The following is a 16,784-nucleotide window of genomic DNA, read 5'->3' as shown; positions in this document are numbered from 1 at the left end:
TCTATGCCTCCTGGTCACTGACCCCTCTGCTAAGGGAAATAGGTTCTCCCTAGCCACTCTATCTGATCCCATCATAATTTTATATACCTCCATTAAATCTCCCCTCAGCCTCCTTTGTTCCAAAGAAAACAACCCCAGCCTATCCAATCTTTCCTCATAGATAAAGATCTCCAGCCCTGGCAACATCCTCGTAAATCTCCTCTGTACCCTCTTAAGTGCAATCACATCTTTCCTGTAATGTGATGACCAGAACTGTACACAGTATTCAAGCTGTGGCCTAACCAGTGTTTTATTCAGTTCTAGTATAACCTCCCTGCTCTTATATTCTATGCCTAGGCTAATAAAGGAAAGTATCCCATATGCCTTTTTAATCACCTTATCTACCTGTCCTGCTACCTTCGGGGATCTGTGGACATGCACTCCAAGGTCCCTCACTTCCTCCACACCTCTCAGTATCCTTCAATTCACTGTGTACTCCATTGCCTTGTTTGCCCTTCCCAAATGCATTACTTCACACTTCTCTGGATTGAATTCCATTTGCCACTTTTCTGCCCACCTGACCAGTCCATTGATATCTTCCTGCAGTCTACAGCTTTCCTCCTCACTATCAACTACACTGCCAATTTTTGTATCATCTGCAACTTTCTTAATCATGCCCCCTACATTTAAGTCCAAATCATTAATATGTATCACAAAAAGCAAGGGACCCCACTGGAAACAGCCTTCCAGTCACAAAAACACCCGTCGACCATTATCCTTTGCTTCCTGCCACTGAGCCAATTTTGGATCCAACTTGCCACTCTCCCTTGGATCCCATGGGCTTGTACTTTTTTGACCAGTTTGCCATGTGGGACCTTGTCAAAAGACTTGCTAAAATCCATCTATACCACATCAAATGCACTTCCCTGATCGACCCTTGTTACCTCCTCAAAAAATGTAATCAACTTAGTCAGACACGACCTTCACTTAACAAATCCATGCTGACTGTCCTTGATTACTCTGTGCCTTTCTAAGTGACGGTTTATCCTGTGCCTCAGAATTGCTTCCAATAATTTGCCCACCACCGAGGTTAGACTGACTGGCCTGTAATTACTCAGTCTATCCCTCGCTCCCTTTTTAAACAATGGTACAACGTTAGACAGTAACACAGTTCTGATTTTTTTAAATGAAATGTATAGGAGCTCAAAAACTTCCTCAACAGATCTCACAACACATTGAACCAATTAGCAACTTTCAGAATACTTTTACATAGCAAGGAATTTTCCCGTGCACTCCAGTTTTATTGAAGATTGCCTGTTGCAGGAATTCCGTCCAAAAACTTGAAATACATTATTTTCTATCTGATGCTGTTACATTTGTACAGGTTCCTTGGCTACCTGACTACAATTTTTGTTGCATTGTAGAAATTTCCTGTTTTATTCTGTTATATTTCCCACGAACTTGGGGAGCACCTGCTATCTGCAAATTGCATCAAAAGCCAACTGGGCTATGTATTCTAGATGAGCGATGAACATAACTGGTGACTGATATGACTGTATCCAATACACTGTAGGATGAACTGAAATTTTTTTTGCAGGTCCCATTATATCTCACATTGCTTACACAAGTGAAATTCATAGATACCTAATGCCTCCTCCACATCTTCTGGACAGGCTCACCTTATATTCCAACCATACTGGAATGCTGTTGCAAGGATGGTTAAGTCCATAACTGGGGTCTTAATTGATTTACATCTACTTCATGACCTCTTGAGGTTCCATAAGATGCTTCTTGATCCTGAAATAGATTATTTAATTCATCTCTTGCTGGTCACTGCTCATCAAAGCATTCTAGTCATGTAGTGTCAGGTGGGCTTTCCCACGATATGCAGGTAGCTCCAAATGCTAATAAAAATGGCACAATTTGAGGAAATTATGCTCAGAGTCTGTCTCAAGCAAGTTTTTACAAACTTGTGATCCAATTATCCTATCAACTGCACAGAGAAATATGAGTGCAAGTTAAAATTAGAACTAGTCTTATCTCTTAAACAAATAATTTTTACTGTAACAGATATTCTAGATTATTGCCAGAAATTTTCATTAAATAGACTTCCAATTCAGCATCACTGATCTATTCTCAGTGAAAGTAGATGTGCAGATTGGTGGACTACAGGTACAGGGGCTTGTGTTTTCACTTGTGATGTTTGGCCTTTCCACTCTCCAGTCAGTGGGGAGCTTGGTCTTGAATTCGAATTATTTTTCTTTTTTGCGAATGGTACCTGGATGCCACACCCACAATCCTTTGGTACAACTCCTTCCCTTAATATATTAATGGATAAGGGAAGCAAAAAGCAAAAAAATGAAATTTTTTTTTAGTAAGTGCGCTTTTTTGTTTTATTCTTCGATGTGTTTAAATTTAGCATACTCATTTTTTAAAAAATGTTTATGTAAAAATCTGTTATATTTTCCTTGTGCAAAATATCTTCTTAAAATTGGAACATATTGTTCTTTTAATTGTTTCATGCTTCTATGAGTTTAAAATCATTAAAATGTAATCTCTAAATGACATTTAATTCCTGTGTAATCAAAAATTAACTTTGCATTGGCCGGGAATCGAACCCGGGCCTCCCGCGTGGCAGGCGAGAATTCTACCACTGAACCACCAATGCAACTGACTGAAACGTACCCACTGGTACTTACATGCATCATATTAACACATCGTCACATTGATTCATTACTATAATTTATTGTTTAAATCAATTATATCAAACCTGACCCGTTTCAGACCGCTAAGATTGACATGAAGTCCGGGCCTGATTTAGGTCTATCTCGTTATAAGTAGCGCAGCAGTGATCGGTAATTTCAAGTCTGCTCCCTTTTCACAAAACCGACACTGATTCAGTTCTTACGAATTATTCTCACGGCTGGGCCCGCCTCCTCACAGAGGCCCACAGCTCTCACTCAACTGCAACGGGCGCTCCCTGCCGGTCGAGCCGGTTTCTCTCCCTGACGCCACGGACCTGTCCCACCCTCCCGACACGTGATCAGAGCCCCTGCGGGCCCTTCAAGCACGTGCCTGAACGTGATCACGCAAAGACGTAAATCCCACAGTGCAGCTGTTACCGAGACGTGGCTTGGTCAGGCATCGGAGTGGAGTACAATTGACAAGAGTCCTTCAGTGAGGTGAGCGGGTTATCTGGGCCTGGATAATTATGGGGAGGGTAGCAGTTTTTTTTTTGACCGAGATGCTTGCCGATTAAATAAGACTTTTTTTTTAAAAAAAAAAAAATCCCCTCCACGTACCCGCGGAACTAGGCCATTTCTAGAGGACTGGGAGCAGAGAGCTTGCCTGTGCTTTCGGGTAAGTAATAGAAAGAAGGGAGGGAGCATTAAAGGAGCTACTGATTTATAGTGACTGGATAATACGAATATTATTATTACATGACATCTTTGGCTATTTATGGGTGTTTTGGGAGGATTAGGCCTCTATTCTGTCCATCTGTCATTGGAAAGTGTAAATCTGTGGCCTTAGTGATAACTAATGAAAAGTGGTGGAGTGAGATTCTCGTTTGATTTGAGGTGTTAAATTTGCAATAATCCAACACAGTGTCTTGATGATAATGTCGCAGGTTGTTCTTCACTTTTTTTTGCCTGCATTTCACATCACTAAAAACTGGTGGACAGGTCAAAAAGTATAATCAAAAAGGCTAATGGAATGTTGGCCTTTATCTCCAAAGGGGCTGGAATACAAAGAGGGGTGAGAGAGTTATGCTTCAATTCGACAGAGCCTTGGTCGGACCCCATCTGGAGTACTGTGTTCAGTTTTGGGCACCATACCTCAGGAAAGATATATTGGCCTTGGAGGGGGTACAGCACAGATTCACCAGAATGATAGCAAAAGTGTTAAATTATGAGGACAGGTTGCATAAACTTGGTTTGTATTCCCTAGAGTTCAGAAAATAGAGCGGTGATCTAATCGAGGTGTTTAAAATGATTAAAGGATTTGCTAGGGTAGATATAAAGTATTTCCTCTTGTGGGGGAAATCCAGAACAAGAGGGCATAATTTTAAAATTAGAGCTAAACCATTCAGGAGTGAAATCAGGAAGCTCTTTTTCACACAAAGGTAGTGGAAATCTGGAACACTCCCCAAAAAGGCTCTGAATACTGGGTAATAATAGTGGGGGATTTCAACTTCCCCAATATTAACTGGGATACTCAGAGTGTAAAAGGCTTAGAGGGTACAAAATTCTTAACGTGCATCCAGGAGAGCTTTTTGAGCCAGCATGTAGAAAGTCCTACAAGAGAGGGGGCGGTACTGGACCTAATTCTAGGGAATGTGGCCGGCCAAGTGGTGAGCACTTTGGTGAGAGTGACCATAATTCGGTGAGATTTAAGGTGGTCATGGAAAAGGACAGAGAGGGGCCGGAAATAAAGGTTCTAAATTGGGAGAAGGCTGATTTTAATAGGATAAGGCAGGATCTGGCCAAAATGGACTGGGATCAGCTGCTTGTAGGAAAATCCGCATCGGAGCAATGGGAGTCTTTCAGAAGGGAGATTGAGACCATACAATGGCAACATGTTCCCGTAAAGGTCAAGGGTGGTTCCAAGAACTCCAGGGAACCTTGGATGTCAGGGGATATACGAGAATGGATTAGGAAAAAAAGGAGGGCTTTTGGCAGATACAAAAGGCTAAAGACGGAGGAAGCCCTAGAGGAGTACAAAAAGTGCAGGGGGATACTTAAAAAAGAAATTAGGAGATCAAGGAGGGGCCATGAAATAACACTGGCGAGCAAAATAAAGGAAAATCCTAAGATGTTTTATAAGTATATTAAGGGTAAGAGGATGACTAGGGAAAAAATAGGGCCCATTAGGGACAAAAATGGCAATCTGTGTGTGGAGCCGGCAGATGTAGGAGGGGTTCTAAATGAATTTTTTGCATCTGTTTTCACTATGGAGAAGGACAACGTAGACATAGAAATACGGCAGGGGGACTGTGATATACTCGAACATATTAACATCGAGCGGGAGGAGGTATTGGCGGTTTTAGCAGGCCTAAAAATGGATAAATCCCCAGGCCCGGACGAAATGTATCCCAGGCTACTGTGTGAGGCAAAGGAGGAGATTGCGGGGGCTCTGACACATATATTCAGAACCTCTCTGGCCACAGGGGATGTGCCAGAGGACTGGAGAACCGCTAATGTAATACCATTATTCAAGAAGGGGAGTAGGGAAAAACCGGGGAACTACAGGCCAGTGAGCCTAACATCAGTGGTAGGAAAATTATTGGAAAAAATTCTGAAGGACAAAATTAGTCTCCACTTGGAGAAGCAAGGATTAATCAGGGATGGTCAACATGGCTTTGTCAAGGGAAGATCATGTCTGACTAATTTGATTGAATTTTTTGAGGGGGTGACTAGGCGTGTGGATGAGGGTAACGCAGTGGATGTGGTATACATGGATTTCAGTAAGGCCTTCGATAAAGTCCCCCACAGGAGACTGGTCAAGAAGGTACGAGCCCATGGAATCCAGGGTGCCTTGGCACTTTGGATACAAAACTGGCTTAGTGGCAGAAGGCAGAGGGTGATGGTCGAAGGTTGTTTTTGTGACTGGAAGCCTGTGGCCAGTGGGGTACCACAGGGATCGGTGCTGGGTCCCTTGCTGTTTGTGGTCTACATTAACGACTTGGATATGAATGTAAAAGGTATGATCAGTAAGTTCGCTGATGATACAAAAATTGGTAGGGTGGTAAATAGCGAGGAGGATAGCCTCAGTCTGCAGGACGATATAGATGGGTTGGTCAGATGGGCGGAACAGTGGCAAATGGAATTTAACCCGGAAAAGTGCGAGGTGATGCACTTTGGAGGGACTAACAAGGCAAGGGAATACACAATGAATGGGAGGACCCTAGGCAAGACAGAGGGTCAGAGGGATCTTGGTGTGCAAGTTCACAGATCCCTGAAGGCGGCGGAACAGGTAGATAAGGTGGTAAAGAAGGCATATGGGATACTTGCCTTTATTAGCCGAGGCATAGAATATAAGAGCAAGGAGGTTATGATGGAGCTGTATAAAACACTGGTTAGGCCACAGCTGGAGTACTGTGTGCAGTTCTGGTCGCCACACTACAGGAAGGATGTGATCGCTTTGGAGAGGGTGCAGAGGAGATTCACCAGGATGTTACCAGGGCTGGAGCGCTTCAGCTATGAAGAGAGACTGGGAAGATTGGGTTTGTTTTCCTTGGAGCAGAGGAGGCTGAGGGGGGACATGATTGAGGTGTACAAAATTATGAGGGGCACAGATAGGATGGATACTAAGGAGCTTTTTCCCTTCGTTGAGGGTTCTATAACAAGGGGACATAGATTCAAGGTAAAAGGCGGGAGGTTAAGAGGGGATTTGAGAAAGAACTTTTTCACCCAGAGGGTGGTTGGAGTCTGGAACTCACTGCCTGAAAGGGTTGTGGAGGCAGGAACCCTCACAACATTCAAGAAGCATTTGGATGAGCACTTGAAATGCCATAGCATACAAGGCTACGGACCAAATGCTGGAATATGGGATTAGAGTAGACAGGGCTTGATGGCCGGCGCGGACACGATGGGCCGAAGGGCCTCTATCCGTGCTGTATAACTCTATGACTCTATGACTGAGATTGATAGATTTTTGTTAGCTAAGGATATCATGGACTGTGAAACAAAGATGGGTAAATGGAGTTGAGGGTACAGATCAACCATGATCTAATTAAATGGCAGGACAGGTTCGAGGGGCTGAACGGCCTATGCTTGTTCCTATGTTCCTAATCTGTGCTATCCATCATTTCCTACCCAGATCAAAGGGTGGATGAATGGCTGTCAAGCCAATTTAAAAATTGCATGTAAACTGGAAGAGGAAGTAACCCTTTTTTATCCTATCTTGCCTTCTTTCCCACCACAGTGGAGAAGTGCCCAGTTTGTATTCACATCCTCCCTTGACTGTAGCTGACATTAGAAATAACTGATTTTATATATTTTTTAAAAAAATGAGTGTTTGCCTTGTTGACACTGAAATTGTAATCCCTTAATTCAGTGATTTTCTGTAGATCTGCCAATTTCCATTCTAATATGGCTGTGGAGCATTACAACTATGTGCTCCTCAGGGAGATAACTTGTGACTGTCTGAAGATTGAGTTGCTGTAGTGTTAAAAATAAATGCAATGTGTGAGTACATTTCCACTATTTCCCAGCATCTGTTATGCTGTATTGGGCTTGCATACAAGTACCATATGTAAAAATTGCTGGAAAACCTTGCTTTAAAATTTCACAAGAACTCAAAAAACTGAGGATCTAGGCTTTAGTTGTAAGCATTGTTGTACTGGCTTTATTAATGGCATAGCAGGTAAATGCACTGCCTAGTAATCCCGCTGTTCCTGGGGTTGAAGAGAGGGGTGAATAAATCAGCCACAGTCATTCTCCTGATCACTGCCCAGTGAGTGAATCCTGCTGGAAATGCATGTATGTGGACATCAGGTGAGTACAGGATTAGCTTAACTAAATGTCTCTCACAAACAGCTGAAAAATATTCTCCAGGGTCATTTGAGGAATGCTTATATGGGTGAAGTATTAGAAGGTTGTCACATCCTGTAGAATAGTAGCATGGATTGAGGATTGGTTAACGGACAGAAAACAGAGAGTAGGAATAAACGGGTCATTTTCAGGTTGACAGGCTGTAACTAGTGTAAAAGGAGAGTCTAGAGAGCGGGAAAAGAGTCCGAGAGGCGAACGCAGTGTAAATCTAAGGCAAGTCATGGCAGCAAAGCTCGCACCCATGATATGCTCCTCCTGCACTATGTGGGATGTCAGGGACACTACAGGTGTTCCTGGCGACCGTGTGCACAGGAAGTGTGTTCAGCTGCAGCTACTGGCTAACCACGTTTCGGAGCTGGAACTGCGGATGGATTCACTGTGGAGCATCCACAATGCTGAGATTATCGCGGATAGCACGTTCAGTGAGGTGGTCACACCGCAGGTAAAGATTACGCAGGCAGAAAGGAAATGGGTGACCGGCAGGCAGAGTAAAAGGACTAGGCAGGTAGAGCAGGAGTCCCCTGGGGCCATCTCCCTCTCAAACAGAAATACCGCGCTTGGATACTGTTGGGGGGAGATGGCTTATCATGGGAAAGCAGCAAGAGCCAAGTTCGTGGCACAACGGGTGGCTCTGCTGCACAGGAGGGGAGGAATAAGAGTGGCAGGGCTATATTGATAGGGGATTCAATTGTAAGGGGAACAGATAGGCATTTCTGCGGCCGCAAACGTGACTCCAGGATGGTATGTTGCCTCCCTGGTGCTAGGGTCACATCGTTCACCTGACGAAGGAGGAAGCCTCCGAAAGCTTGTGAATTTAAAATAAAATTGCTGGACTATAACTTGGTGTTGCAAAATTGTTTACAAGGGTCAAAGATGTCAAGGAGTGGCTGGAGGGGGAGGGTGAACAGCGAGTAGTCGTGGTCCATATCAGTACCAACGACATTGGTAAAAAAAGGGATGAGGTTCTGCAAGGTGAATTTAAGGAGTCAGGAGATAAATTTAAAAAGCAGGACCTCAAAGGTAGTGATCTCAGGATAACTACCAGTGCCACGTGCTAGTGAGTATAGGAACAGGAGACGAGACCAGATGAATGCATGGCTGCAGGGATGGTGTAGGAGGGAGGGATTTAGATTCCTGGGACATTGGGACCGGTTCTGGGGAAGGTGGTACCAGTACGAGCATGACGGGTTACACCCGAGCAGGACCGGGACCAATGTCCTTGCGGGGGTGTTTGCTAGTGCTGTTGGGGAAGGTTTAAACTAGAATGGCAGGGGGATGGGAACCTGAGCAGGGAGACAGAGGAGGGGGAAACAAGGATAGAAACAAAAGACAGAAAGGGAAGAAGCAATAGTGGAAGGCAGAGAAAACGGGCGATTAAACAAATAGGGCCATAGTGCAAAATAAAACTAAGATGGCTAGCAATCTTAAAAAGACAAGTCTAAAGGCATTGTGTCTTAATGCGCGGAGCATTTGCAATAAACTAGATGAATTAACAGCGCAGATAGATATTAACGGTTATGATATAGTTGCGATTATGGAGACATGGCTGCAGGGTGACCAAGGATGGGAACTGAACATCCAGGGGTATTCAATATTTCGGAAGGACAGGCAAAAAGGGAAAGGAAGTGGTGTAGCATTGTTAGTAATGGAGGAAATCAATGCAATAGTGAGGAAGGATATTGGCTCGGAAAATCATGATGTAGAATCTGAATGGGTGGAGCTGAGAAACACCAAGGGGCAGAAAACGTTGGTGGGGGCCCCCAAACAGTAGTGGAGGTGTAGGGGGAGAGCATTAAACAGGAAATTAGAGACGCATGCAAGCAAGGTACAACTATAAATCATGGGTGGCTTTAATCTACATATAGATTGGTCAAATCAAATTAGCAATAATACTGTGGAGGAGGAATTCCTGGAGTGTGTACGTGATGGTTTTCTAGACCAATACGTTGAGGAACCAACTAGAGAACAGGCGATCCTAGACTGGGTATTGTGCAATGAGAAAGGATTAATTAACAATCTTGTTGTGCGGGGTCCCTTAGGGAAGAGCGACCATAACATGATAGAATTCCTTATTAAGATGGAGAGTGAAGTAGTTGAATCTGAAACTAGGGTCCTGAATTTACGAAAGTATGAGGTGCGAGTTGGCTATGATAGATTGGGGAACTTTACGAAAAGGGATGACTGGATAGGCAGTGGTTAATATTTAAAGAACATGTGCAGGAATTACAACAATTATTCATTCCCATCTGGCTCAAAAATAAAACAGGAAAGGTGGCTCAACTGTGGCTTACAAAAGAAATTAGGGATAGTATTAGATCCAAAGAGGAGACATATAAAATTGCCAGAAAAAGCGGCAAGCCTGAGAATTGGGAGCAGGTTAGAATTCAGCAAAGGAAGACAGATTGATTAAGAGGGGAAAAATAGAGTATGAGAGTAAACTAGCAGGGAACATAAAAACTGACTGTAAAAGCGTCTATAAATATGTCAAGAGAAAAAGATTAGTGAAGACAAATGTAGGTCCCTTACAGTCAGAAATGGGGGAAATTATAATGGGGAACAAAGAAATGGCAGAACAATTAAACACATACTTTGGTTCTGTCTTCACAAAGGAGGACACAAATGTTAGGGAACCAAGGGTCTAGTGAGAGGGAGGAACTAAAGGAAACCAATATTAGTAAAAAAAAATAGTACTAGGGTTAAAGGCTGACAAATCCCCAGGGCCTGATAATCTGCATCCCAGAGTACTAAAGGAAGTGGCCCTGGAAATAGTGGATGCATTAGCGATCATCTTCCAAAATTCTATATACTCTGGAACAGTTCCTACAGATTGGAGGGTGGCAAATGTAACCCCACTATTTTTTTAAAAAAGGAGGGAAAGGAAAAAACAGGGAATTACAGACCAGTTAGCCTAACATCAGTAGTGGGCAAAATGCTAGTCTATTATAAAAGATGTGATAACAGAACACTTGGAAGGCATTAACGGGATTGGACAAAGTCAGCATGGGTTTATGCTTGGGAAATCATGCTTAACAAATCTACTGGAGTTTTTTGAGGATGTAACTAGTAGAATAGATAGGGGAGAACCAGTGGATATGGTGTACTTGGATTTTCAGAAGGCTTTTGATAAGGTCCCACACGAGGTTAGTGTGCAAAATTAAAGCACATGTGATTGGGGGGAATATACTGGCATGGATTGAGAATTGGTTGACAGACAGGAAACAGAGAATAGGACTAAACAGGTCTTTTTCTGGGTGGCAGGCAGTGACTAGTGGGGTACCGCAGGGATCATTACTTGGGCCCCAGCTATTCACAATATATATCAATGATTTGGATGAGGGAACTCATCCAGTTTGCAGACGACACAAAGCTGGGGTGGAATGTGAGCTGTGAGGAGGATGCAATGAGGCTCCAATGTGATTTAGGCAAGTTGGGTGAGTGGGCAAGAATATGGCAGATGCAGTATAACATGGACAAATGTGAGGTTATCCACTTTTTGGTTGTAAAAACAGAAAGGCAGATTGTTATCTGAATGGTGATAGATTGGGAAAAGGGGATGTGCAACGAGACCTCGGTGTCCTTGTACACCAGTCGCTGAAAGTGAGCATTCAGGTGCAGCAAGCAGTTAGGAAGGCAAATGGTATGTTGGCCTTCATTGCAAGAGGATTTGGGTACAGGAACAGGGATGTCTTACTGTAGTTATACAGGGCCTTGGTGAGACCACATCTGGAGTATTGTGTGCAGTTTTGGTCTCCTTATCTGAGGAAGGATGTCCTTGCCATGGAGGGAGTGCAACAAAGGTTTCCCAGACTGATTCCTGGGATGAGGGGGTTTGAGTAGAATGGGCTTATACTCTCTGGAGTTTAGACGAACGAGAGGTGATCTCATTGAAACATATAAGATTATGAGGAGGCTTGACAGGGTAGATGCTGAGAGGTTGTTTCCTCTGGCTGGAGAGTCTAGAACTATGGGGCATAGTCTCAGGATAAGGGGTCAGCCATTTCGGACTGAGGATGAGGAGGAATTTCTTCACTCGGGGTTGTGAATCTTTGGAATTCTCTACCCCAGAGGACTGTGGATGCTGAGTTGATTATATTCAAGGCTGAGATAGATAGATTTTGGACTCTAGGGGAATCAAGGAGCATGGGGATTGGGTGGGAAAGCGGAGTTGAGTTCGAAGATCAGCCATGACCTTATTGAATGGCGGAGCAGGCTAGAGAGGCCGTATGGCCTACTCCTGCTCCTATTTCTTATGTTCATTGAAGAGTCATTGCCTTCGGGCTAGGAGACAATGGGGTGGGGAAGAGTTTGTGCCTTTTTAAGGAGAAGAAAAAGCTGTGAATTGTTTGTGTGTGTCAATATATTGTCCCCATATGTTCAAATTACATTTTGTGAATCATTCCATATATTTTTTGCTTGAATTCTATGGTGAATACCAAAATGGCATTGTTTGCACTGATGATGCAATGTGGCTAGTAGGAGTTGAGAGATATGTGGTGGTTATGGCACTGGATCAGCACCCAGAAGTCTTGAGATTAAATCCCACTATGGCAAATTGTGAAATTCAGTTCAATAAATCTGGTAATTTATGGGCTAGTACCAGAAAAAATGATTGCCAAAACAAAAACACTGGTTCACTCGTATTCTTCAGGGAACGGAACCACCTACCTGCTCTGGCCTACATTTGACTTCAGTCCCACAATATCTTATTAATTCTGGCAAGACTCAGGTAATCCCAACCCACTCAATCCTGCAAAATCCTTGCTTACATCTGGGAACTGGTGCCCAAGTCAGGAGAGCTGGCCCACAGACTATTCAAGCAACACAGTACTCTTGAGTCATATCTTTCAGTCAATAACCCAACTTCTCTGTCGCCATCCCTGGATACGGCCTGTTCCACTGGCAGGATAGACCCACCAGAGGTGGAGGCACAGTTGGATAGGGAGACCTTGATGTTGACTTGGGACCCCACGACATCTCATTGCTTTAATAAAACAAGGCCAAGGAAACCTTCCCCCTCCAGATTAACACCTGACTGACAAATCAGTACTGCTTCCTGTTGAACACTACTTGGAGGAAGCACTGAGAGAAGCAAGCACACAGGTGTGGGACTTTAACTTTAAGTCAATCACGAATGGCTTGGTATCACTACTAACTGAGCTGACCAAATCCTTAAGAATATGGCTGCCAGACTGGGCCTATATCAGATGGTGAGGGAACTAACATGAGGAAGTGAATTAACTGACCTCATCCTCACCAACCTACCTGTTGCAGATATGTGATAGCAGTGATAGAAGTGACCAACACACAGTCATTGTGAAGACACTGTAAGGACACCTTCCAACCTGTAGTGTGCCACTACAGCCATGCTATGTGGAACAGATTAAAGACCAATCTGCAACCCAAGATTGGGAAACATGAGGTGCTATGAGCCATCAGCAGCAGCATAATATCAACACAATGTGTAATCTCATCGGTGTGATGTGTCCTTTATCAGTAAGCCAGGCGACAACCCTGGGAAGTATGGAAGGGTGCACAGGAGCAGCACCGGGCATACCTTAGAATGTGTCCTGACTTCCCTCAGTGCTTGCTACAACACAAGCCTGCCTGCATGCTGAACACCAAAAGGAGCAAGTGATCTCACTACCTTCACATACGGTCAAGACAGGTGGAAAATCAGACAGCTAATAGAGGGAGGAGGCTCCATGTCTCCACATCTTCAACAAGCATGTGAGTGATGGAGGCAACAATGAAGCATTTGCAGTGATGTTCAAAAATTGTCAAGTCAACAACCCTACTCGGCATCCGTCAACTTTGGCACCCTTATATATTATCCCAAAATAACAGGTATTTTTCTAAAGATGCACAAGCATTGTATTCTTTACACTTATTTCTAACATGGCGGTGGTCTTATTTATCTTGCAGGATGATTACAGACGTACAGCTGGCGATCTTCGCCAACATGTTGGGGGTATCCCTTTTCCTTCTTGTTGTCCTGTACCACTATGTTGCTGTTAATAACCCCAAGAAACTAGAGTAATGGAATAGCACAGGAGCATAATACTGTGACAGGTAATGAACCACATGTTGTATAAAATAACCAAAGGATCTTTTTAAAAAAAATTTTGGTAATGAAAATAGTATGTGATTTATAGCTTCATATGTTTTAAAATATTGGTTTGTGAATTTTTAGTGAGAAATGCAACAAATCTCCAGCAAGAGGCCTACCACCTCCTGTAGTACACGGGAATTATTTTATACTTCTTGTTTTACAGAGTGAAAATTAGGACCAATAACAAATGGATTACTTGAAAGATGGAAGCTAGTTTAGCAGATGAAACACTATGCACATTGGACTTTGCCAATACCATAGTAAACAACAACCGCATTGTGTGTTTTTGTACTGAAGAAATGTTCCTTGTCAATAAATATTTGACTTGTTAAAACTGCAAACTGCACTTCTTTGTGATTCCTTTAAATTTATCTGCAACACAAAATTGCTATAAACACTGTGTAAATAAGGAAAGGGATGTTTGCTATGCTGCCTCCGATTAAACCGTAATAACATGGATAATTTGAAATGCAGTAATAATTTGCAGTGCAACAGAAGTCACCTAAAGACCCAAGAGGGCTTTGTGCCTCCTGCAGCTCTATGATAGCCAAGGTTCTGTAATACCAGTTTATGATAAGATAACTTGGTAAGCATATCCCATTGCTGTAGCAGTCATACTCTGGGATATTTACTGCTACATTTGCACTGTTAGAATAGGTTATGCAATCTCATAATTATATGCAAACTTAACTCTGGTTCATAAGACTTACTCTTTACACACTGCGTAACAAATTAATCTTTTGACGTGAAATTTTAAATACTTGTCTCCTTTTCCTTCCCTCCCCAAGGGTGTTAAATTCCTCTGATTCCTTTGTGCCCTTCTTTCTGCACAGATTTAGACATTTATAAGCAAACCTGATTTCAGTCATACAACAGATCTTAGTATGTTCACTAGTATATTCATAAGGGAAAAAAATAAAACATTGATGCTGTTGTTGTATTTGTGCATACAAGATTTAAAAAATATTGGTAACTTAGTGGTTGCCTTTGTCTTTCCAGTACATTGCTTCTCTTTTTTGTTTCTTTTTCTGTTTGTTTTTTCTTCTATTGTTTGGTCCTCTCATATTTTCCCTGGTAGCTATAATAATTGTACTTCATAGAAGCTTATTCTATATCTCTCAAATTTCTTTTCTCCATGGCTGTTACATATCTCATGTGCTTCTCACCTCCATTTGTTATTAGCAGATTGCTATCTCCACCAATATTGTGAACATAACAAATATATCACACCAGCTCCACTTGATGAAACAATGGAAGGGATGTGAATGGGTGAAACAATGTTTCTGGAGTGAGTTACTGTTACAACTAGCTGCAACTGACTACAACAGACAGGAATTAAAGTTTACATGGTTTATGTTCTATCATCTAGGCCCTATAATTTGAACTATAATTTGCATTACCAAGCTATTAATTATCCACAAACACATTGAACTGCCCATAATTCCAATGTAGTGATCTGCAAGATATAGCCTGCAACATTACATATTATCATTGCCACCTACATAACAGTGAATGCACTTCAAAAAAAAAACAATTTATTGCAAAGGAAGAGGTTTGGGACAATTTTTGGGAAATGTGATAAGATGTTACATAAATACAGGTTTTTTCTTTACCAGGAGAAAAATGTTTGCAACACAATTCATATTTACAGAGCTGTTAATGGGAAAAGTAGGAGGAGTATTTATGATGAAAAGGAGACGTTTTGCATGATGGTCTGGAATTTCCGAAACGGTGTTAACTGGCAAGTTATGTCATAATTTGCCGCTGGCATTGCCGCGCATGTGCATTGTAGGTCACCAACTGACCTCACTGCCGTTCACTAAAAGTGAAGTGGCCGAATGTGATCCAGGTCTAAGGGAGGGGAGGGAGAACGTGGTCCAGGCAGGGAGATGGATCACATTCTCTTCACCTCCTGCCCCCGCACTATTTTCTACCCAGTAAACCTGAAAACAATGCATGACTTAACACACAATGCCCCATGAGTCACTGCAGCTTTCCCAAAGTGTTTAGTTTAAAGGAGTGATTAGCAACAGTGTGGACGTTTCCGGTTTTCAATTGACGCATGATGTTCTTCTGCGTGTGCGGCGGGCCACCCTATGACATCACTCTCAGTGCATGCTAAAAAGCTACGGCTGGCTCCGCTAGTGAAGTCACTTCCAATTACCTCATCCTCACCTGTTCTTGTTCACTGAAATGCGTCTCACTAAACCAACCTTGCAACTCAAATTATGTAAAATAGTCAATGCTGTAGACTTTACAAATTCAGCCTCGGAAACGGTTACAGCACCCTGCATGATCTTGCAGTACCTGTTCATGCGGCCACATATTTGAAGGGGCCCGCAAGTCAATTGCTGGGTTGGCCTGGTGTGGAGCGTTTTCAGAGTCAAAGTGAGGTGGGAGACTGCTCAATGTGGAGGCCTCACTTCTCCAGCAGACAGGGGAGTTTTTACAGCTCATGCTGATAGTGTGCTGTGCGTGATGCCAGGTTCACAATGACTGGCACAAATTGGTGCCATGCAGCTCTCCATAGAGTGGGGTCTGGCTTGCCAGTGGAAACAATCTTTCACTGTTTACCCACAGTAAGGTCCTCAGGTTTCACTGCCTGACTTATCCTACCCCGTTCCTTTCTCCCCACCCCCATTTCCCAGTCTCCGTATCAGCTTGTGTCTAAGTCTACGCTGCTCTACAGTAAATAGATCGAGCTCTTTATGCCTATCTGAGTAACTAAGGTTCTTTAAGCTAGGAATTATTCTTGTAGCTCTTTGAACCTTTTCCAAGGCCACTATATCACCCACCATGTGAGGGGACCAAAAGTGGGTGCAGTACTTCAGATGCAGTCCAACCAGCGATCTGTATAATGACAGAAGGAGGTCATTTGATTTGTACTGAATGGTTCTATTAATACAATCCAATACCGTTAGCTTTAGCTACAGCTTCTCTACATTGGTCATGAACCTTCAGTGATCTGTACACAATAACACCGAGATCTTTTTCTCTCTCAACCTCTTTCAGTATTATTCCCTGTAAATGATAGCGTATTCTGTGTTGGTCATACCAACATGCATGACACTACATTTATGTTATTTGCCGATTTGGTGTTTAGTGTGCAGGCAGGCCTTCATGGGAGCTTCACTAGGCTCGTA

At 42.9% G+C, this 16,784-nt stretch overlaps 1 protein-coding gene and 1 non-coding gene across 3 annotated transcripts; one reads left to right on the top strand and one right to left on the bottom strand.

The window, feature by feature from the left end:
- Positions 1-2,576: 2,576 nt before the first annotated feature.
- On the bottom strand, positions 2,577-2,647 carry trnag-gcc (transfer RNA glycine (anticodon GCC)). Its single transcript has one exon. It is a non-coding gene; the product is annotated as a tRNA-Gly (tRNA).
- A 406-nt stretch (positions 2,648-3,053) lies between these two features.
- Positions 3,054-13,982, top strand: ost4 (oligosaccharyltransferase complex subunit 4 (non-catalytic)). 2 transcript variants are annotated; one of them, XM_067993191.1, is made up of 3 exons: positions 3,054-3,161; positions 13,455-13,601; positions 13,805-13,982. In XM_067993191.1, exon 2 carries the CDS (start codon positions 13,456-13,458, stop codon positions 13,567-13,569), a length of 114 nt encoding a protein of 37 aa, XP_067849292.1. In that variant the 5' UTR covers positions 3,054-3,161; position 13,455; the 3' UTR covers positions 13,570-13,601; positions 13,805-13,982. The 2 variants fall into 2 exon arrangements, with proteins under 2 accessions (XP_067849292.1, XP_067849283.1); XM_067993182.1 differs by lacking the exon at positions 3,054-3,161 and adding an exon at positions 3,243-3,339.
- Positions 13,983-16,784: the final 2,802 nt, after the last annotated feature.

Source organism: Heptranchias perlo, chromosome 1, assembly GCF_035084215.1.
Source record: "Heptranchias perlo isolate sHepPer1 chromosome 1, sHepPer1.hap1, whole genome shotgun sequence".
NCBI classification, from domain to species: domain Eukaryota; kingdom Metazoa; phylum Chordata; class Chondrichthyes; order Hexanchiformes; family Hexanchidae; genus Heptranchias; species Heptranchias perlo.
This window is presented reverse-complemented; position numbering and strand designations above follow the sequence as displayed.

Coding starts and splice junctions, on each gene's coding strand:
- ost4 (XM_067993191.1), top strand. CDS start 13,456: ATGATTACAGACGTACAGCTGGCGATCTTCGCCAACATGTTGGGGGTA.